Source organism: Euleptes europaea, chromosome 2, assembly GCF_029931775.1.
Source record: "Euleptes europaea isolate rEulEur1 chromosome 2, rEulEur1.hap1, whole genome shotgun sequence".
In the NCBI taxonomy this organism is placed as follows: domain Eukaryota; kingdom Metazoa; phylum Chordata; class Lepidosauria; order Squamata; family Sphaerodactylidae; genus Euleptes; species Euleptes europaea.
This window is the reverse complement of record NC_079313.1, coordinates 138,674,936-138,696,495: the sequence shown is the minus strand read 5'-3', so window position 1 is coordinate 138,696,495 and position 21,560 is coordinate 138,674,936. Positions and strand designations below refer to the sequence as shown.

The 21,560-nt window shown below is 49.9% G+C and overlaps 1 protein-coding gene across 1 annotated transcript in view; it reads right to left on the bottom strand.

Moving 5' to 3' along the window:
• The window catches only part of DNMT3B (DNA methyltransferase 3 beta), a 28,205-nt gene extending 10,770 nt beyond the window's left edge, over positions 1 to 17,435 (bottom strand). Inside the window, exons 1-14 of the mRNA XM_056844936.1 lie at positions 17,300 to 17,435; positions 16,194 to 16,300; positions 15,021 to 15,173; positions 14,195 to 14,347; positions 12,597 to 12,755; positions 11,079 to 11,186; positions 9,780 to 9,921; positions 6,688 to 6,816; positions 5,803 to 5,847; positions 5,059 to 5,138; positions 4,732 to 4,844; positions 3,920 to 4,103; positions 2,524 to 2,608; positions 1,171 to 1,316 (exon numbers count right to left, since the gene is read on the bottom strand). Coding sequence (XP_056700914.1) covers positions 1,171 to 1,316; positions 2,524 to 2,608; positions 3,920 to 4,103; positions 4,732 to 4,844; positions 5,059 to 5,138; positions 5,803 to 5,847; positions 6,688 to 6,816; positions 9,780 to 9,921; positions 11,079 to 11,186; positions 12,597 to 12,755; positions 14,195 to 14,347; positions 15,021 to 15,173; positions 16,194 to 16,300; positions 17,300 to 17,435 — 1,740 coding nt within the window. The remainder of the gene's footprint in view (positions 1 to 1,170; positions 1,317 to 2,523; positions 2,609 to 3,919; positions 4,104 to 4,731; positions 4,845 to 5,058; positions 5,139 to 5,802; positions 5,848 to 6,687; positions 6,817 to 9,779; positions 9,922 to 11,078; positions 11,187 to 12,596; positions 12,756 to 14,194; positions 14,348 to 15,020; positions 15,174 to 16,193; positions 16,301 to 17,299) is intronic.
• Positions 17,436 to 21,560: the final 4,125 nt, after the last annotated feature.

Here is a 21,560-nt window from a genome sequence, read left to right as displayed (position 1 = left end):
GGTTCAGGTTGGCAGAGCATTGCTTATCAGAGCAGGGGAAACCCCAGGCCAAGGACTACTCTGCAGGCCACGGCCAGAAAGCTTCAGCCTGACCCAACTTCCTCAGCTTCCCGACAATCCTTACTCAGCTACCACTTGGGTTTCCACCTCTAATAACAACAGCGGCAGCAACACACGATGATATAGTGCTTGCCAATATGAGTGGCTCACAGAGATCTTGTTGCAAACCATACAACAGACCTGTATGGTAGGCCACAATAGTATTATTCTCCATATTGCACTTCGCAGGAGGGTTGAGACTGGCTTGCTGAAGACCACCCAACGGGTCTGTGGCAGAAGCCAAATTGGACCATAAGAACATAAGAAAGGCCATGCTGGATCAGAGCCAGGCCCATCAAGTCCAGCAGCCTGTTCACACAGCAGCCAACCAGGTGCCTGTAGGAAGCCCACAAACAAGACGACTGCAGCAGCATTATCCTGTCTGTGTTCCACCGCACATCATATAATAGGCATGCTCCTCTGATCCTGGAGAGAATAGGTATGAACATAAGAACATAAGAAAAGTCATGCTGGATCAGACCCAGGCCCATCAAGTCCAGCAGCCTGTTCACACAGTGGCCAACCTGGTGCCTCTAGGAAGCCCCTAAACCACAGCACCTGATATAACAGGAATGCTCCTCTGATCCTAGAGAGAACAGGTATGCATCATGACTAGTATCCATCCACTCCCCTCTTAAAGCCTTCCAAGTTGGCAGCCATCACCACACCCTTGGGCAGGGAGTTCCACAATTTAACCAGAAGGCCTCCTGGATGACAGGCCGAGGGGCCCAATGAATTCTGCTAGCCCTCAATCAGAATTGGCAAAAAAAAAGTCCTCGCCAGAAGCAGTTCCTAAAGATGGACGGGCCCTAGTGCTGGCCCGGGGTCTGACATCGAGAAAGGGCCGCTTGCCCCAACAGCTCTGTATGAAGCACCCAAGAAGGTTGGAGGCCACTGGAGAGAGCGTTTGCATTCTACCCTTTGCCTCGGCCAGGTTAAGGCCTTTCTGGGGGCCTCCCAAAATCCCAAGCAGCACAACAGCCAGTAAACCAGCCCCAAGCCCAGGACTGACTGGCCAGCCTCTGCGAAGTCAAGGACACGAGACACATGCTGCTGAGCGCATTTCCTCACATTTCTCTTGGTTATGTTCCTAACGTCATGGACGTATTTGATGTTCCCTTCGTGCCGCACGGTCCCCACAGCTATGGAGTCTTCGCAGATCTCGGAGGCGATGTATTTCTCCACTTTAATGCCTAGGTCCCGGAGCACCAGATAACCTATTGAGAAGTAGCATCATGGGTGAGAACATGGATATCCAGCACAACGCATTCAGGTCCCTCTTAAATCCCTCTACCCATGTGCCGGCCCTGAGACATCCACACCAAACAGCTTGGTGGCGTTCGCATCCTCCCACACCAAAGTGAAGGAGGTGGCCTATGCGCAGGTATGCTCTGGGCATGGACGCAAGCTGCAGAATGGGGAATTCTCAGCACACTGTGGCATAAATACACACACCCAACACAATGCTCTGCCGGCAGCAGTGACAGAACCTAATGGCACATGAATGCTGCAGGGTACGCTGTGAAATGCAGGATGGGGAACAGATAGAAGAATGTACATTGCTAGACAGGGCATCAAACGAACTACATGGGCCTTATGGGAGGTTAGAACGTGGGCCACATAGAAAGCTGCCACACTTGCGGAGAAAAAAGACTGACCACCACCATGATAAGGAACTGTCTGGAGGAGGAGGAGAAGGAGAAGAAGAAGAAGAGTTGGTTTTTATATGCCAATTTTCTCTACCGTTTTAAAGGGAATCAGACCGGCTTACAACCTCCTTCCCTACCTCTCCTCACAGCAAACACCTTGTGAGGTAGGTGAGGCTGAGAGAGCTCTAAGAGCTGTGATAAGCCCAAAGTCACCCAGCTGGCTTCATGTGGAGGAGTGGGGAAACCAACCCGGTTCTCCAGATTAGAGTCTGCCGCTCATGTGGAGGAGTGGGGAATCAAACCCGGTTCTCCAGATTAAGAGTCCTCCGCTCTTAACCAGCACACCACGTGGTTCTTATCCATCCTTACATGGCCGGGTGTCGTGAGTCTGCCTGCCAAGGGGGGAATTGAGGGGCAGAGAGGGAACTCCAGCTACTGCGAGCAGCAGAACGCAGAAGACGCAGCAGGGAACTTAAGGACTGAGCTGGGGAAAAGGTGAGGTGGAGGCAGAAACGCAACGCCTGCAGCCAAAATCCAGTTGGCCACCTTTGGAACCCAGCTTAAAAAGCAGCCATTGACAGGAAAAGAAATATGGGCTCAAACGGGGAAAGGTGATGGGTGCTCATGGTAGCATATGCCCCTTGGAACCCAGTCACCAGATCACCGTGCCAAGCCCCCTTCGCACCGTGATTATCACCAATCATCTTTGGAGTTCCCCCAGCGCGTTCATCTCAAGAATGAAGTCGGAGATCATTCAGGGGTCGAGGCGCCTTACCTGTTGCGATGCCGTCAAAGAGAGAGAGCACTCGGATCGGCCTCCTCTGGGCTGCAGGGATGGCCGGGTAGATTTTGGGTGTTTCCTGCGGTGAGAGACAGAAATGTCAGGGAGGAAAGGCACCGCCAGCCACGCCACAGTGGCCAGAGGCTGCCACAGCGCGATGCATCAGGGCCCTGCTGAACGGTTGCCACACCCAAGCCCTGTAAGCACGGTCTACGTTCGTGTGTGTGTGTGTGTGTGTGTGTGTGTGTGTGTGTGTGTGTGTGTGACGTGCCGTCAAAATGCTTCCGACTCATGGCGACCCTATGAATCAAAGTCCTCCAAAATGACCTGTCTTTGACAGTCTTGCAAATTAAGGGCTGTGGCTTCCTTTATGGAGTCAATCCCTCTCTTGTTGGGTCTTCCTCTTTTCCTGCTGCCCTCAGCTTTTCCTAGCATGACTGTCTTTTCCAGTGACTCTTGTCTTCTCATGTGACCAAAATACGATAAGCCTCAGTTTAGCCATTTGTACATGACACAAATCAGGTGTGCTAGCTGAACTAGTCAGACCCACGACCTTAATCCGATTCATTTCAGGAGATACTTCACTTCTGTTCCTGATGGACGATAGGATTGCTAGTTTGGGTGCCTTCCCTGGATCAGGTACTGGCCAAGATAAATATTATTAATCATTTTCATGGAGTGGGGCTGTGGCTCAGTGGTACAGCATCTCAATGGGTAGCCGTGCTAGTCTGTCACTAGCAGTAGAAAAGAGGAAGAGTCCAGTAGCACCTTAAAGACTAACAACATTTCTGGCAGAGTAGGAGCTTTCTGAAGAAGTGGGCTGTGGCTCACGAAAGTTCATACCCTGCCAGAAATTCTGTTAGTCTTTAAGGTGCTACTGGACTCTTGCTATGTTCTGCTGGTAGAGTATCTGTTTGGCATGCAGAAGGTCACAGGTACTAGGCAAGCAGGTGATGAAAGATACCTCTGCCTGAGACCCTGGAGAACTGCTGCCAGTCTGAGTAGACAATGCTGACTTTGATGGACCAAGGGTCTGATTCAATAGAAGGCTGCATCATGTATTCCAGGTTCAATTCCTGCCATCTCCAGTTAAAAGGACCAGGCGGTAGGTGATGGGAAAGACCCCTGCCTGAGACTTTGCAGAGCTGCTGCCAGTCTGAGTAGACAATATTGACCTTGATGGACTAAGGGTCTGATTCAGTACAAGGCTGCTTCATGGGTTTGTGACAGCGTTGTTACTATAGTTGTTGTGGAACATATTTACGTACGAAGGTGCCTTCTACTGAATGACACTATCGGTCCATAAAGGTCAGTACTGCCTGCTCTGACAGCATACCGCTGCTGCCCTAGCGCGCATGCGCTCTTTCTGGATCCCCCGTCCTGCCCTTACATATTCCTGCTCCTGGTCGCTGGTGAAGAACTCGTTCAGGCGCATGTTCCAGTCGTGCCGCCGCTGCAGGACGCCGAAGCACTTCTGCGGCTGGCACATGTAGCAGCTCCAGGGCTCCTGCTCCTTGGCGGCGGCAGAGGATCCCGACCCCACCAGGGCCTCCAAGCAATCCACGCAGAAGCACCTGCACAGGGGGATGATGGACAGTCTCAGCACCGGTCAGGAGCCAGACAGGATGGGCAGGGGGGAACAGAGAACAGGGTGGCCACCCCGAGTCAGCGCCAAGAACATAGGGAAACCCTGCTGGATCAGACCCTGGCCCATTGAATCCAGCAGTCTGTTCACACAGTGGTCAACCAGGTGCATCCAGGAAGCCCACAAACAAGACGACTGCAGCAGCACCATCCTGCCTGTGTTCCACAGCACCTAAGATAATAGGCCTGCTCCTCTGATCCTGGAGAGAATAGGTCTGCATCATGATTAGCATCCATTCTGACGAGTAGCCATGAATATCCCTCTCCTCCATTAACATGTTCACTCTTCTGAAAGCCTTCCAAGTTGGCAGCCATCCCCACATCCTGGGGCAGGGAGTTACACAGATTAACTATGCGGGTGTGTGAAGAGATACTTCCTTGTATGTTTTGAATCTCTCATCCTCCAGCTTCAGCAGATGACCCCACATTCTAGTATTATGAAAGAGGAAGAAAAGCTTCTCCCTGTCCATACCAGGCATAATTTTATAGACCTCTATCATGTCTCCCTTTAACCACCTTCTTTCCAAGCTAAACAGCCAAGAAGACGGAGTCACCCACCTAAAGCAACTGGCATTGCCACAGAGAAGCAGCTCGCTCCCCTCGCAGCAGATAGCACAGTAAGTCTGGTACCCGTCTTCGTCATACATGTAAAAAAGCTCCAGGAACCGATCCTGCAGGAAGAGACAGAGCCGGGTGGGAGAGGATTGTTAGCAAGCAAGGTTACCGACTCTGTTGGGAAATACCTGGCGATTTGGGGGGGGGGGAACCTTGCAAGGGCCAATGTGGGCTATTAGGGCTGCAACCAGGCTAGAAATCAGCTAAGAGGTGAGCTGTAATTAAGTGAAATAAAACCGGTGGAATCTGTGGTGCCTGAGCCACACTCACCTGGCAGTTCCTGCACAGACCCCCTTCAAACAACGGATGGAAAGTCACTGCATTTTTCTTCCCACATGATAAGCAGCTATCTGTTCAAGCAACAAAAGAACAAACAGGTTGGTCGATTTTAAATGGTAATTTCTTGCGGGAGCAAAGTCTTAACTTGGCGCTGAGAGCTATGCAGACACCCCACAGTTGTGCATCTGTGGTGTCATTCCTAGAATGCACGACAATAATATCTCACTTGGAATGATGGAAGGAGTCTTGGTTTTCTAGGAGGAGTCTTTTGGGAAGGGTCTAGAGCAGGGATGTCAAAGTGATATGTTACGAGGGGCGGATATGACATAAATGACATTTGGTTGGGCCAGGCCAGGCCTCGTCAGCCCAGATCGAGAGGTAGGGTTGCCAGGCCCCTCTTCACTACACAAAGAAGGTTTTTGGGGCACAGCCTGAGAAGGGAGGGATCTGGGGAGGGGTAGAGAAAGTCGCCATCTAAAAACCAACTCTTCTTCTGTAGTAGAACAGTTACATGTGAGTCCAGCAGCATCTTACACACCAACATTTGGAGTAGAAGTTTTCAAGAGTCAACGCTCCCTTCTGATGACGGCCGCTTTGACTCTCGAAAGCTTAAACCTGTAAGATGCTACTGGACTTGCATCTAGCTAATTTTGGAAGAGTTCCACTGGAGGGCAAGATAAGAATATTTGCAATTTTATCGATGACCGTTTTTGGGTCGTGGAGGGAAAGCAGTACCTTCCAGACTCTTGTTGCGGTTCTTCGCTTCATTGACCATCCGCTCTGGAAAGAAAGCAACAAGAGAGGAGGGCGTGAATGAAGCAGTGTCTCCCTGGGGGTGGCCCAGAGGCCAGCTGGCCCATGGCAGGGGCTGCCCCTCAAGCCCAACAGCCCATCACAAAGAGTCCACAATCCTGCAGTGAGTTTTGTCCGGGGCTGTACTGATCCAGACCGCAGGTGGAGATCGAATGCAAGGCCATTTTTAAAAAGTCCACATGCAGAAAAGCAGGACATGCCAAAGCTGCTCTCCGCCTTCCCTTCCCAAGCTCCATTAGGGAGCAATGAAAAAATTGGGAGCTCACTCTTGCAGGATGCCAGACAAGGGTTGCCAGCTCCAGGTTGGGAAATACCTGGAGATTCTGGGGTGGAAACAACGAAAAGGGAGGGGGGGAACTTAACCCTAAAAACTGCGGAATTAAGTACCCTAAGGTCAAGAACAAACATACATAAGGGCCAAAATTACCATTAAGTGCAAATGATGTTATGCAATTATATATAATGAATTTATTACTTACAAAAATCAATAGCTTGTATACAGCCCTGCTATAGCCTCTATATTTCTATTATAAATGTGGACAATTTTGGGAGTGGAGCCTGAGGAGGGCGGGGCTTGAGGAGAGGTGGGATTTCAACGGGGTATAATGCAATAGAGTCCACCTTCCAAAGCAGGCAGTTTCTCCAGGTGAACCAATCTCTGTTGCCTGGAGATCAGTTGTAACCCCAGATCTCCAGCCACTGCACCACCCCGGAGGTTGGCAACCCTTTGCCAGACCCAAGCGAAGTCCTGAGCACGCCATTCTGTTGAATGGCAAATTGGACCTTGGAACCCCCCTCCCCACCTACCTCGGCTCTGGTGCTCCTCCACTGGCTCCTTATTGCCATTGCAGACAGTGGTCTTAAGGCGCTTGGGGGGTGGCGCAGGCTCAGGGGGGGTGGCCTCTTCCACAGGGCTCTTGTGGACTGCTCTGTTCTCTGCAAAGGAAGGATAGCGGAAGAGCTCAGGCATTAGGCCCATTGCCATGCAAGGGGGGGGGGGAGAATTTTCTGTCCCAGAGAATCGTAAGAGTTGGAAGGAACCAACAGGGTCATCTAGTCCAACCCCCTGCACAATGCAGGAAATTCACAACTACCTCCCGCCCACAACCCAGTGACCCCTCCTCCATGCACAGAAGATGGCCAAGATGCCCTCCCTCTTATCATCTGCTTAAGGTCATAGAATCAGCATTGCTGCCAGATGGCCATCTAGACTCTGCTTTAAAACTTCCAGGGAAGCTCACCACCTCCCGAGGAAGCCTGTTCCGCTGAGGAACCGTTCTAACAGTTAGAAAATTTTTCTTAATGCCTAGACGGAAACTCTTGTTGATTTAATTTCAACCCGTTGGTTCTGGTCCGACCTTCTGGGGCAACAGAAAACAACTCGGCACCATCCTCTACATCAGGGCTTCTTAAACTTTTTCCGCACACGACCTCTTTTCACCCGAGAAATTTTTACGCAACCCGGGTATATAGGTATATAAAATAGGTATACAAATCAAACATTTACTGATAATAAATCATAAAGAAATTCATTTTAAAACAATTCTTTGGTATTCATATAGGAGAGAAGAAAACCAGCCAGCCAGTCTGCCTGCTTTGAAGAGAGGCTATTGGTCCATGTGGTGCTTTGGTCTAGGCTTGAAGGAGCTAGAAAAGATTCTCAAGTGTAAGGATGTGTCACTGGCCATCAAGATTAAGTTAATTCATGCCATCGTATTCCCTATTACTATGTATGGGTGTGAAAGCTGGACATTGAAGAAAGCTGATAGGAAGTAAGTCAATTCCTTTGAAATGTGGTGTTGGTGGAAAGTGTTATGGATACCGTGGACTGCCCCCCCCCCCACAAAAAATCAGGGGGTTATAGATCAAATCAAGCCTGAACTGACCCTAGAAGCTAAAAAGACTCAACTGAGGCTGTTGTATTTTGGTCACATGATGAGAAGACAAGAGTCACTGGAAAAGACAATCATGCTAGGAAAAGTTGAGGGCAGCAGGAAAAAAAGGAAGACCCAACAAGAGATGGGTTGACTCTATAAAGGTAGCCACCGCCCTCAGTTTGCAAGACCAGAGCAAGGCTGATACGGGTAGGACATTTTGGAGGACATGGATTCATAGGGCCACCATGAGTCGGAAGTGACTTGATGGTACTTAAGATACACAAACATGCATGCAGGTGGGGGAGGGGGAGATTTCACCCCCTTTTGCATTGGATTTTGCTGGACATTGGGCTTTCCCGCTGCCCCTTTATTGCTTTGCTTAGTCGGATTCTCAGCTGTTAAGGTATGGCTTTATCTCTTAATGAAGGTCTGTTTTCGCAGGTTGCTGCTGGATGTAGGCTGTTTGTACTTTTGGAACTAACTCGCCACTGCCCGGACAACTGGGTGATCTTTGAATACGGCACAGCAAGCACCTTTGTCCCAGAGAAAGGCCAAGAAATGCGCCAACATTAAATAAATCTGGATGTGATGTTTACGCTCAACACACAGGGCAAAAGGAAGATAAAGTGAACTAGCAGGAGGCAAGTGTGTACACACACACACAAACAGACACACACACATGGTGTCCAAACCCCAGGTGGGAGCTGCAGATCTCCTGGAATTACAAAAGAGATCAGTTCTCCTGTGGCATTATACCCACTGAAGTCCCTCCCCAAGCTCCACTTCAAAATCTCCATGACTTCCCCAAGATCATACTGCACGTAAGTATCACAAACACCAGCCCTATGTTTGTTATTGTGGTGGCAGCCACTTGAGAGCACTGATTGCCCGAGCTGAGAGACGGGCCAGCCCTCCAGTTTCTCTTTCCATATTGATGCCCTCTGGATTTTTCTCAGCTGCCTTGAGCGTGTTTATAGAATAGGGCTGCTAACTCCAGATTTGGAGACTTGGGACAGCGGAGCCTGGGGGGGACAGGTTTTGGGGAGGGGAGTAGAATGCCATACGTCCCCCACTCAAAAGCAGCCATCTTCACCAGGAGGTGAGCCCTGTCATCTGGCGATCAGTGGTAATTCCAGATCTCCAGCCTTCACCTAGAGGTTGGCAACCCTACAATACAAATCCAATCCATCCCATTAACTTTCTGCATACCTGGCCCTTTGGCTGTCCTCTGCTGCCACCTACAGGCTTGCCAAGAAATAAGCCATGGGAGCTTCTCAAGAGAGATCTTTGTCTAATTTGATGCTGCCTGAGATGATTCCTTGGGAAATCTACTACTGTTCGGGTACTGTTGGATATTGCTTACTCTAAAAAGCAGTAGTGCCTTACTTAGTAGAGTAAGGGTCGTGGGAGGGGGCGTGGCTCAGTTTGTAGAGCATCTGCTTGGCATGCAGAAGGTCCCAGGTTCAATCCCTGGCATCTCCAGTTAAAAGGACCAGGCAAGTAGGTGATATGAAAGACCTCTGCCTGAGACCCTGGAGAGCTGCTGCCGGTCTGAGTAGACAATACTGACTTTGATGGACCAAGGGTCTGATTCAGTATAAGGCAGCTTCATGTGTGTTCATTGCCCAATTAGATACGTGGTCATATATTGTACACGTTTCCAAGCGAGTGCCCTCTCTGAGTTCGAGGCAGAAAGGGCTTTGTTTCACAGGGCAGAGTTCAGCCATGCCGTTCCCCACCCGAACACCACACATATACACGCATGTGTCCCTGCAGTGGGGCAGTCCAGGAACAATCTCTACCCTTCAGCTGCTGTTTGGCACGCAGGTGGCCACAGCACTAGTCCCCATGCCTTTCTTGTTACTACAGCAGGGGAGGTCAGAGCTGAATCCAGGAAAGATGCCCCCCACATAGCCAACACTGGGATGGCTCTGTGCGAAGAGGTCCCTCCCCATAACAGCCAACCTCAGGCGTCAAATGCTGCCCAGCCCCTGTTCACGCAGTTCAAGGCAAGCTTCCCACCTTTGGTCTTGGGCGGCTTCAATCCTTTGCCTCCAAAAGGCTTAAAGCCATTGAGGGCCCAATCCACCATGGGCTTCAGCTTCTCTTCCAGAGAATCCCCTGCGGCACTCGAGAAAGTCTTGCCTGCTCGGCTGCTCGCCACCTGTCAAAGGAAGGATACTTTACCACGGGGGTCCCCAATGTGACGCCCTTGGGTATCATGAAACCCACCAAGACATTTCCTGGTGCTCGCCAGGTGTTTTTGGAAAGTGGGTGGGGCCAAATGGGGATTTTGCCCAGCAAGGCCTTTTATAGAATCATAGAGTTGGAAGGGACCACCTGGGTCATCTAGTCCAACCTCCTGCACAATGCAGGAAGTTCACAACTACCTCCCCCACACATACCCCCAGTGACCCAGAAGATGGCCACACCCAGAAGACGGCCAAGATGCCCTCCCTCTCATCATCTGCCTAAGGTCATAGAATCATTGCTAACAGATGGCCATCTAGCCTCTGCTTTAAAACCTCCAGGGAAGGAGAGCTCACCACCTCCTGAGGACGCCTGTTCCACTGAGGAACCGCTCTGACTGTTAGAAAATTCTTGCTAATGTTGAGACGAAAACTCTTGATTTAATTTCAACCTGTTGGTTCTGGTCCAACTTTCTGGGGCAACAGAAAACAACTCGGCACCATCCTCTAGATGACAGCCCTTCAAGTACTTGAAGATGGTTATCATATCCCCTCTCAGTCTTCTCCTCTCCAGGCTAAACATACCCAGCTCCTTCAACCTTTCCTCATAGGATTTGGTCTCCAGACCCCTCACCATCTTTGTTGCCCTCCTCTGTGCTCATTCCAGCTTGTCTACATCTTTCTTAAATTGTGGTGCCCAAAACTGAACACAATACTCTAGGTGAGGTCTAACCTAGAGCTAAATTCTCCTCAGCAACTGTCTCACTGCAATGGAATGTGCAGAACTGCATGAGGCTCTTGCCAAAGTCAGTCAAGCCAACGACGGTCAAGATGTCCGGTCAGAAGCAAGGGACCAGGACCTTGCTGCATTTGCTTGGGAAGGGAGGGGGCAACGAGGGGGGCCATCACAGTATTGTGTTCCCAGCCAAGGAGGGCATTTCAGCTGAAGCTCAAATCGATTATTTCTTGAGTGCGTCGTCCTGCCAGAATGCCGCATCAGCTCGTTGGCCAAAAGCTCCCAAAATACTGTTGACCCACGTGAGGGCCACAGAACAGAGGGACGTGAACAGAGACCCCAGGAAGACCCCCAGATCCCCCTGCCAGCCCCCTCCCGCTCATTTTCCCCTGGTACCTCCAAAACGTGAAGTATGGCTTGCCGATAAGATACGAGCTTATGGAAGGTGGTGTGGTTGAAATGCTCCCGGAACGCTATCAGTCCGACCAGTTTGTCTGCCGAGACCTGCAGCAGTGGGAACAAGAATGCCGTGACCAAGGAGGGACCCTTAACCGGGCCGCCAGGGCATCTGGGCAGGTGGGAGAAACCACCGCCGTTTTGGGAAGACGCAAAGGAATTAAGCTGTGGCGTGCTGCGTCCAAGCAAGAGAGAGCTGGCTCGTGATATTTAAAGCATTGAGCGTTTATGGAGCTTCTGTAACAATGTGTTCAAAGAGAGGCGTTTGTCTGAATAAAGCATGCAGCTGCCCTGAACAGTGGCCAGTGTGCCCTTAAAGTGGACAGAACTTGGGAGAACAGGGAGACCCGAGTTCAAATGCTGACTCAACCTCTCTCAGCCCGGTTCGATTCCACCCTCCTCTCCTCGTCCTCTCCAATGGGTTCTTATCAAAAGGACCACCAGCAGAAAAAAACCTACCCTATTTGGTCTACAGCCAAGCCTTTGGCTGGCTATCCCAGGTCAATATGTGAAACTTCCGCATGAGTCCTTCTTCCACTAAGGAGAATATGAAGCACTAAGAGCCACATAAATACTAAGTATTATCTGCGTATCGTCATCTTGTACAATAAATTCTTCATTATTCCTCCGAACCTTTGGAGGGTCCAAGCAGAGAGTTTGGAACTTGGGAATTCCCTCCCCAGGGAGATTTGTCTACCTTCTTTTATCAATTTTGTTTTATTTGGCATAACAACAACAACAAGATTCTTCCACTTAAGGAAGAATCAAATTGGCTTACAATCACCTTCCCTTTCTCTCCCCACAACAGACACCCAGTGAGGTAGGTGGGGCTGAGAGAGCCGTGACTAGCCCAAGGTCACCCAGCTGGCTTCATGTGGAGGAGTGGGGAAATCAATCCAGTTCACCAGATTAGCCTCTGCCGCTCCGGTGGAGGAGTGGAGAATCAAACCAGGTTCTCCAGATCAGAGTCCACCGCTCCAAACCACCGCTCTTAACCACTACACCATGCTGCCCTCCTCCCTGGTTCTGGTATTGTTTATGTGTTGTTAATTAATTATTTCATAATTTTGAAGGTTGTTTTAATTGTTTTTATGTGCGGCACCTTGGGAACCCTGTTTGGGTGGGAAAGGCAACATAAAATGTTTTAAATAAAATAAGTGAATGAATAAATAAAGGGGGATGCAGTTTGCAAACATCCCTTCCAACATATTAACAGCTCAGCTCTGGATTAGCATTTCGAGAAAGGCTAAAAGACCCCTGCTCTGCTGTATCTCCCATTTATATCCAGAACAGGGTTTCCTTTTATATATTCATTTCATTTTTTTTCAGAAAAAGAAAACCGCAAACTCAGTTATGAAAAGCTTTAAATGTTCCCCTTGACCAGTTCAGATTTGACAACTGACAGAGATGTCTTTGGAGCCATTGGCTGGCCCTGTCCCCTTCCTCAACTCCTCTTACCTCTGAAAACTTTCCATCCCCGAACCACTTCACCCAGCGCATCCCGGGAGCAGCCTGGCGTTTGGACGTGGCTTTCCAAGACACTACGATGGCCGGCCACCAAGAGAAACCTTTGATCTTTCCCCAGACGAGTTCCCCAATTCTAAAATCCTTCCCGTCCTGTTAAGCCAAACACAGAGCAAGGTCGTCACACAAAGAAACACTTTCATTGCTACCAGCGGGCATCTTTGAGGAATGGGCAGAGTCTGACCTCTGCCTTTAGTTCCTGCCTACCTTAGCACCAGAAAGGAATCACCCATCTGTGTCCAAGATGCCCTCCACCTCAGAGTGAGAAGAGGTTGTAATTTTCCATGACTGTTGTTGGGTAAGCAAGATGAATGGTTGGACGTACAGGACAGGACATCAACCAGGACAGGAAGTAAACCCCAAAGCCTGTGGGCATTGCTGAAATCCTTGCACATTCATCCCAATTTCGGGGACCATACAGAGGTTCATAGTTACATATTTGATGAGGGACATGGGTGGTAGATCCAAATGGGTCAACAAACCCTGGAACAAAGTTCTCTTGGCCTATTTGGAGGGAACTGTGTTCTTGGAGCGAGAGAGGGTGGCGGAAAGGTTTATTTTATAAACGGAGACATGGCAGTGATCAGACCCCCATGAGAAGTCTGACATATAGAATCACAGTTGGAAAAGACCTCCTGGGACGGTCATCTAGTCCAACCCCCTGCACAATGCAGGAAATTCACAACTGCCTCCTCCACTACGCCCCCAGTGACCGCTACTCCATGCACAGAAGGCCAAAAAAAACAACCCATCCAAGATCCCTGGCCGATCTGGCCTGGAGGAAAATTGCTTCCTGACCCTAAAAGGGTGATCAGCATTTTCCTGGGCATGTAAGAAAGGACCACGAGAGCCAAACACTGATGCAACCCTTCCTGCCCTCCCTTCTCATGATCTCACTAAGTTCACAGAATCAGCATTGCTGACAGATGGCCATCTAGCCCCTGCTTAAAAAGCTCCAGGGAAGGAGAGCCCACCACCTCCCGAGGAAGCCTGTTCCACTGAGGAACTGCTGTCAGAAAGTTTTCCTAATGTTTAGCCAAAACTCTTTTGATTCAATTTCAACCTGTTGGTTCTGGTCCAATTTTCTGCGACAACAGAAAACAACTCCGCACCATCCTCTATATGGCAGCCCTCCAAGTTCTTGAAAGTACTTGAAATATGATCTGGACAGATCCCCTGAATGTTGAAGGTGCATGCATATTGCTGGTGCATGACATTTTTGGATTTTGACAGGGCGCAACAGTTGCTCAATGGGGAGGGAGGAGCATTCTGTACATGGACAGAGGTACTTTCTGTATTATAGCTAGATTCGAGTCCAGTGGCACCTTAGAGGCCAACAAGATTTCTGGGGCATGAGCTTTCAAGAGCCAAAGCTAATTTCCCATGTTCTTCTGAATGCATATTCATGTGCTTATGGGAGTGTGGTAACACTATTAGCCTGGCCTCCTCATCTCAGGGAAGGTATGCGTCCATGGATCTTGCCTGCCCCACCTGAAGTCTCAGAGGGCACTCACCTCAGCCAATCCTCCTACCTGGTATTCATCGATGCTTCTCAGCAATCCTGAGAAGACTGGAGAGCACCCATTGGGGACACCCCCACCTCTGATGCCGCCGCTCTCGCTGTCCTCTGAAGAATTGCCGTCCGTGAAATCAATCTGGGTGGTCATGGACAGCCGCCTGGAATACTGGCGAGAGGAAGGAAGAAGAGTTGGTTTTTATATGCCGACTTTCTCTACCACTTAAGGCAGAATCAAACCGGCTTATAATCGCCTTCCCTTCCCCTCCCCACAACAGATACCTTGTGAGGTAGGTGGGGCTGAAAGAGCTCTAAGAGGGCTGTGAGTAGCCCAAGGTCACTCAACTGGCTTCGTGCGTAGGAGTGGGGGAAACAAACCCAGTTCACCAGATTAGCCTCCGCTGCTCATGTGGAAGAGTGGGGGATCAAATCCGGTTCTCCAGATCAGAGTCCACCACTCCAAACCACTGCTCTTAACCACTACACCACACTGGCTACCACCAGTTCCTCTGACTAACCCTCCCACCAAGAGACCGAGGAAGCAAGTCTCTAGCCCTACCAGATGTCAATCAAGAAGTCACACTTGCAAGGTAGGACACTTGCAGGGTGAGTTCCAAAAAATTATTTTGATAGCTGTAGCCAGTGGAGGAGAGGGGAAACCAACCCGGTTCTCCAAATTAGAGTCCACCGCTCCAAACCACCGCTCTTAACCACTACGCTTTAGCTACATATTGTAGAGGCCGGCCAGGCAAGGAGACCAAGTCTCATCAGCGTCTTAAGAAGCGAAACCCACCAACCACTTCCCACCACAGCAAGTCCCAGAACGAGGGCCGAGGGCCTACCCGGATTTTGTGTCGCTCCTTAAAGCCTTCCACGCTCTCCACATCCTCCTTGGGTTTCTTCTCCTGCAAGGCTGGTCCTGCCTGGAAGACTATCCGGGGAGGGGGCCTCTGTCGCAAGCTGTTCTCCCAGCCGGCCATGCCGCGGGTTCGTGCCTGGGAACCAAACAGACACCGGGGTAGGGGGCTCATTCCGGAGCAAACGGGAATCGGAAATACATACCAAGCCCCTCCCCATCCCATTGAGAAAAGATCAAGTGCACCAGGTGCCAACCTGCAAATGGGCAAAATCAACAACTGCCCATACACGTGCCTTCTCCGTTGTGCCCCCACCCCCACCTTGTGGAACAGCCTGCCTGCGGCTCCCACGCTCCTGCCTTCTCAAAAGCTATGCAAAACTGAATTATTCCAGAGGACATTTCTACGCAGGCAATAAAATAGCAGTGTACTAAATGATTCACAAAGTTACTTGAAAAAATGATTACAGAATCATAGAGTTGGAAGGGATCACCAGGCTCATCTAGTCCTGCACAGTGCAGGAAATTTACAACTACCTCCCCCCCACCTCATCCCCAGTGACCCCTACTCCATGCCCAGAAGATGCCCAAGATGCCCTCCCTCTCATCATCTGCCTAAGGTCATAGAATCAGCATTGCTGACAGATGGCCATCTAGCCTCTGCTTAAAAACCTCCAGGGAAGGAGCGCTCACCACCTCCCGAGGAAGCCTGTTCCACTGAGGAACTGCTCCAACTGTTGGAAACTCAACCCGTCAGTTCTGGACTGTGGTCTATACTACTATGTATAGCTTGCTGAAACTAGGATCCTGCTTCAAAGTTTATCGAGTGTCCCATCCTGTTAGTCGCAGTGACTCACTCTGCACAGTCCGCCTTGTGTCCCAGTGAGAGCTACACTGCCCCTGAATAAGGAAGGTCGAAGAAAGACTGGAACGAAACGTCCATGGGCTTCCAAGACTACAGGAGGCTCTGCTGGCACATTTACAAAAATAAAACTTCATTCAACTAGAAGCTTTTTTTTTTAATGGGGGTCTTCCCCAGTGAAAGCAGAGATTCTTTGGACGCTAAAGTTTCACACGGCACACCTGACACAGTGTTATTTTCAAGGGGTGAAAGGAAAGCGAGAACATGCTGGGACATCCAGCGGGGGGAAGAACTTACTTCTTGTCCATCCTTGGTGCCTGGAGGCAAGGAGGCAGCTTCCTTGGGGAACTCCTTCTTATGCTGCCCTTTGGCTTTGCCAGGTACTTTTGGTGGGTCCGTATCATCTGCAGAAAGAAAAACACAGCCTTGGATGTGATGGGTTAACTGGGAGACTAATAGTTCCTCCCAGAAAAAGCCAAGAGGGCCAAATTTGCCATTTAATCCTTCTTTGGAGGCCTCCCATCCGAGTACTAACCAGGGCCGACCCTGCTTCTGGGATCTCACGAGATCAGGCTAGCCTGGATCAGATGAAGGCAAGAGATGTTCAGAGGTGGTTTGCCATTATCTGCTTCTGCAAAGCTTCTGCAAAGCAACCCTGGACTTCTTTGGGGGTCTCCCATCCAAGTACTAACCACGGTCAACCCTGACTAGCTTATAATATCTGACGAGATCAGGCTAGCCTGGGCCATCCAGGTCAGGGCAGATGAACAGAGGTGGTTTGCCATGGTTTGTCTTCTAGCACAGCAATCCTGAACTTCCTTGGTGGTCTCCCATCCAAGTACTAAGAGCCAACCCCTGCTTATTTTCTGGGAGATCAGGCTAGCCTGGGCAATCCAGATCAAGCCAAGAGATGTTCAGAGGTGGTTTGCCACTATATGCTTCTGCGTAGCAACTTGGGACTTTCTTGGTGGTCTCCCATCCAAATACTTAACCAGGGCCGACCCTGCTTAGCTGCTGTGATCTGACAAGATCGGGCTAGCCTGGGCCAACCAGGTCGGGGCAGAGACCAACATAGGCAGTTTGCTATTGCCAGCCTCTGCATAGCAATCCTGGATTTCTTTGATGGTCTCGCATCCAAGAACTAAGACTAGCCAACCCTGCTTATCTTCTGGGATCTGATGAGATCAGGCTAGCCTGGGCAATCCAGATCAGGGCAAGAGATGCACAGAGGTAGTTTGCCATTGCCTGCCTCTGTATAGCAACCCTGGTCTTCCTTGGTGGTCTCCCATTCAAATACTGGCCAGGCCCAACCCTGCATAGCTTCTGAGATCTGTTGAGATCAGGCCAGCCTGGGCCATCCAGATAAAGGCAAGAGACGTTCAGGCCAGCTTGCAAGAGGGTACCTGCATTCTTCTTCTTCCGTGGGCCTTCCAAAAGGGGGTCTGTTTTGTCCTCAGCATGATCACCGCACATTCCGTTGACTAGGACTGGCTTCTCTTCATTCTCCACCGCCCCATTGATGTGTTTTTCCCTTTTCATGTTCACCTGCAGGATAAATTTTCAGAAAATATGGCCACACATTTCTGGGGCAAAAACAGTTTATTTTTTCCAAGGAAATCTAGCCAGAAGGAGAAAAAACTCCCAGTTGTTGGGATTTCTGTTATTCCTCAGCCTCCTACATGAACCCCCTTATGGTGACAAACAAGGACGGCCACATAGGTTGTTTATGCAAGGGTACTTTCACTCACGTTCGCCCCCTGCCTGTCTCGGTTGTTCCTTGGAGTTATGCATGAGTTTCCCGTCCATTAGAGATGACCTCGCTGCCAGCCCTCGCAGTGTCCGGGACGTCCCATTCCTCTGTTAACCCGATTCTTCCCTGTCGCCAAGCTCAGCCCGGGTGAAATCCCCATGCATAAGGCAAAGCTCAGGGCACGGAAGCTTGGTTTCGCTCACAGCTAATTACAAAGCAGCATGTCCAGAGGCGGGGATTCAAATACTTCCTGCTTTCTGGGAGCTCTTTCTGAGCACAAGAAAGGCTTTTGAAAACCAAGGCTTGGATTTCTCAACCCCCTTTCAGATTACACCGTTTTTGTTGTTGTTCTTAAAATGCTTTTTTATGTGGCAATTGGGTTTGGGGGTGGAGGTTCTCTCACAGTAAGCTCTACAAAGTAAGCCAATTATAAAGCAGCATTTAAAGGAGTGGGGACTTGATTTGAGGTTGGAGACTGCTGGTGCAGAGATTCCCAACCGGAAAGTGTGGGTCCAGCGAGCAACGAAGCTCAGGTAAAACTCCCGCGCATAAATGACCATAGTTAACAGCCTTCATCAGAAGGCTGTCCTTCCATGCAATCGTTCTGGAGCACATTTATAAGGCCAAACATCTGCGGAGATATTGCAAGATTTTCTTGCGCTGTGGTGAGATTTCTGAGCACAAAACGATACCCTGCTAATGTGAAAGGGACCCGAACGCACGGCTGGCAGGGTGAAACCGCAATCAATTCACATAACGCCGTACAGAATTGGCGTTGGAAAATGATAACTTTGCGAAGTAGTGCCAGAGGGTAGCCATGTTGGTCTGTAAGAGAACAACTAGGTTCGAGTCCAGCTGCACTTAAGAGACCAACAAGCTATTCTTGGGTATGAGCTAATTACACTCTGCATTGTTCCTCTGCATCCTGACTCCTTTCTTTGCAACACCCCTTCCACCATTAGACTGGGATAAAGGACTCAGGGATCTCCATTCCTACTTGTATCTGACAAAGGGAGCTTTACTCTAAAGCTCATACACCCAAAAATCTTGTTGGTCTCTAAGAAGAAGAGTTGGTCTTTATATGCCGACTTTCTCTACCACTTAGAATCATAGAGTTGGAAGGGACCACCAGGGTCATCAAGTCCAACCCCCTGCACAATGCAGGAAATTCACAACTACCTCCCCCCCACACCCCTAGTGACCAGAAGATGGCCAAGATGCCCTCCCTCTCATCATCTGCCTAAAGGAGAATCAACAGACACCCTGTGAGGTAGGTGGGGCTGAGAGAGTTCGGAGAGAACAGTGACTAGCCCAAGGTCACTCAGCAGCAGTGTAGTGGTTAAGAGTGGCAGTTTGGAGCGGTGGACTTTAATCTGGAGAACCGGGTTTGATTCTCCCCTTTTCCACATGAAGCCAGCCAGGCAGAGCACATAAAATAAGAAAGAGAGCAAGGGAGACAGTGGGGGGGAAAGAGAGAGAGAGAAAGAGAGAGAGAAAGAGAGAGAGAAAGAGAGAGAAAGAGAGAGAGAAAGAGAGAGAAAGAGAGAGAAAGAGAGAGAAAGAGAGAGAGAGAGAGAGAGAGAAAGAAAGAAAGAAAGAAAGAAAGAAAGAAAGAAAGAAAGAAAGAAAGAAAGAAAGAAAGAAAGAAAGAAAGAAAGAAAGAAAGAAAGAAAGAAAGAAAGAAAGAAAGAAAGAAAGAAAGAAAGAAAGAAAGATTGTGTTCCGGGAAGAGCAAAGCCTCCAGCTGTTTGCTGAAATCTCATTGATCCTGCACATCTGCTCTCAGAGCAAAAGACAAAATTTCCCCGGAGCTGCCCAGGCATGCCGGCTTCTGCACCACTGCGCACAAACTTGAAAGCCCTGCCCATTGTTCAGACAGACAATCAGCCGTTTGGGACTTCCTCCTGAGAGATGCCCCACGGGGGACTGGCAGAAACACTCCAAGGGAGAGCTCAGCCCCAGAACCCCTTCGAAACCGGCGCTCTGGGTTAGTCGACGGCAGCCAGAGTGACCCAGGATTCTTGTGGCACCTTAAAGTCTAACAATTCATTAGGGCAGAAGCAGGAGAGAGGAGAGGGCGCTCTTGCTCACAAAAACTGAAGCCATGTAGGGTGGCACAAGACTCCTTGGTTAAGAAGGAGCCGTCACTCAGAGCATGGCTCCAATTCCCCAGTGTCTTCTGCTGGGGAAGGAATTGCAGCACTAATGCACCACAGGAGAACTGCTGCTATGTCATGAGAAATTAAGAACATCAGCTCTGCTGGATCAGCCTAGTGAGGGTCCATCTAGTCCAGCATCCTCTTCTCACACAGTGGCCAATCACCAATCCGTTCCTCTGGAGGTCCAACAACAGGGCATAGAGGCCAAAGCCTTCATAAGGACACCAGAAGAGCCCTGCTGGATCAGACAAGTGAGCGTCCACCTAGTCCAGCATCTCATCTCACACAGTGGCCAACCAGTTCCTCTGGAGGGCCAACAACAGGGCACAGAAGAACATCAGAAGAGCCCTGCTGGATTAGACCAGTGAGGGTCCATCTAGTCCAGCATCCTGTCTCACACAGTGGCCAACCAGTTCCTCTGGAGGTCACCCGTCTGTTCCAAGTGTCCTCTGACTCAGTGAGAACATCAGAAGAGCCCTGCTGCATCAGACCAGTGAGGGTCCACATAGTCCAGCATCCCTTCTCAGACAGTGGCCAACCAGTTCCTCTGGAGGGCCAACAACAAGGCACAGAAGATCAGAAGAGCCCTGATGGATCAGACCAGTGAGGGTCCATCTAGTCCAGCCTCCTGCATAACACAGTGGCCAACCAGTTTCTCTGGAGGACCAAAGACAAGGCGCAGGGGCTGAGGCCTTCATAAGAACATCAGAAGAGCCCTGCTGGACCAGACCAGTGGTCCATCTAGTCCAGCATCCTTTTCTCACACAATGGTCAACCAGTTCCTCTGGAGGGCCAACAACAGGGCATAGAGGCCGAGGCCTTCCCCCAATGTTGCCTCCTGGCACTGGGATTCCGAGGCTAACTGCCTCTGAACATGGAGGTTCCCTTTAGTCACAATGGCTACCAGCCACTGATAGACCTATCCTCCACGAATCTGTCTAATACCCCTTTAAAGCTGTCTAACCCAAACTTTTTGAACCTGGGGGAACCTTTGGGATTCTCACACAGCATGGCGGGTGCCGTCACAACATGGCTGACACAAAATGACTGCCGCAAGAGGTGGAGCCACAGCTTAGCCTCAGTTACACAGTGCAGATCCTTGTGGGGTGGTGGCAGCTGCTGCCAAAGCACCATTTTTAAAAAATCTGCACAGCCAATCAAATCTTCAATGGCCAATCAGAAGGCTGTCTGGGCATAGGTCCCACCCACACCCAGTGCGGTGTAGTGGTTAGTTTCAGACTCGGACTTGGGAGACATGAGTTCAAATCATCCCTCTGCTATGAAGCTCATTATGTAATGTGGGGGCCATTCCTCCTCAGCCTCATCTACCTCACAGTTATTGCGGGAATAAAATGGTGGGAGGGGATCTTAGACGTTGTCCTGAGTTCTTAGGAGGAAGGGTGGCCTACAAATATGTATATTTTTAATGCATAGACATAGGGTTGCCAACAGGTCTGGAGAAACAAATCCTGTCTCGTGAACAGAGGTTTACTGTGTGGAAACGGGCAGCTTTTCATGGTACAGTATGGTGGAAGAACCATAGAGTTGGAAGGAACCACCAGGGTCATCTAGTCCAACCCCCTGCACAATGCAGGAAATTCACCACTACCTTCCCTCCACACCCCCAGTGAACCCCCTACTCCATGCCCAGTAGATGGCCAAGATGCCCTCGCTCTCATGATCTGTCTAAGGTCACAGAATCAGCATTGCTGACAGATGGCCATCTAGCCTCTGCTTAGAACATAAGAAAAGCCA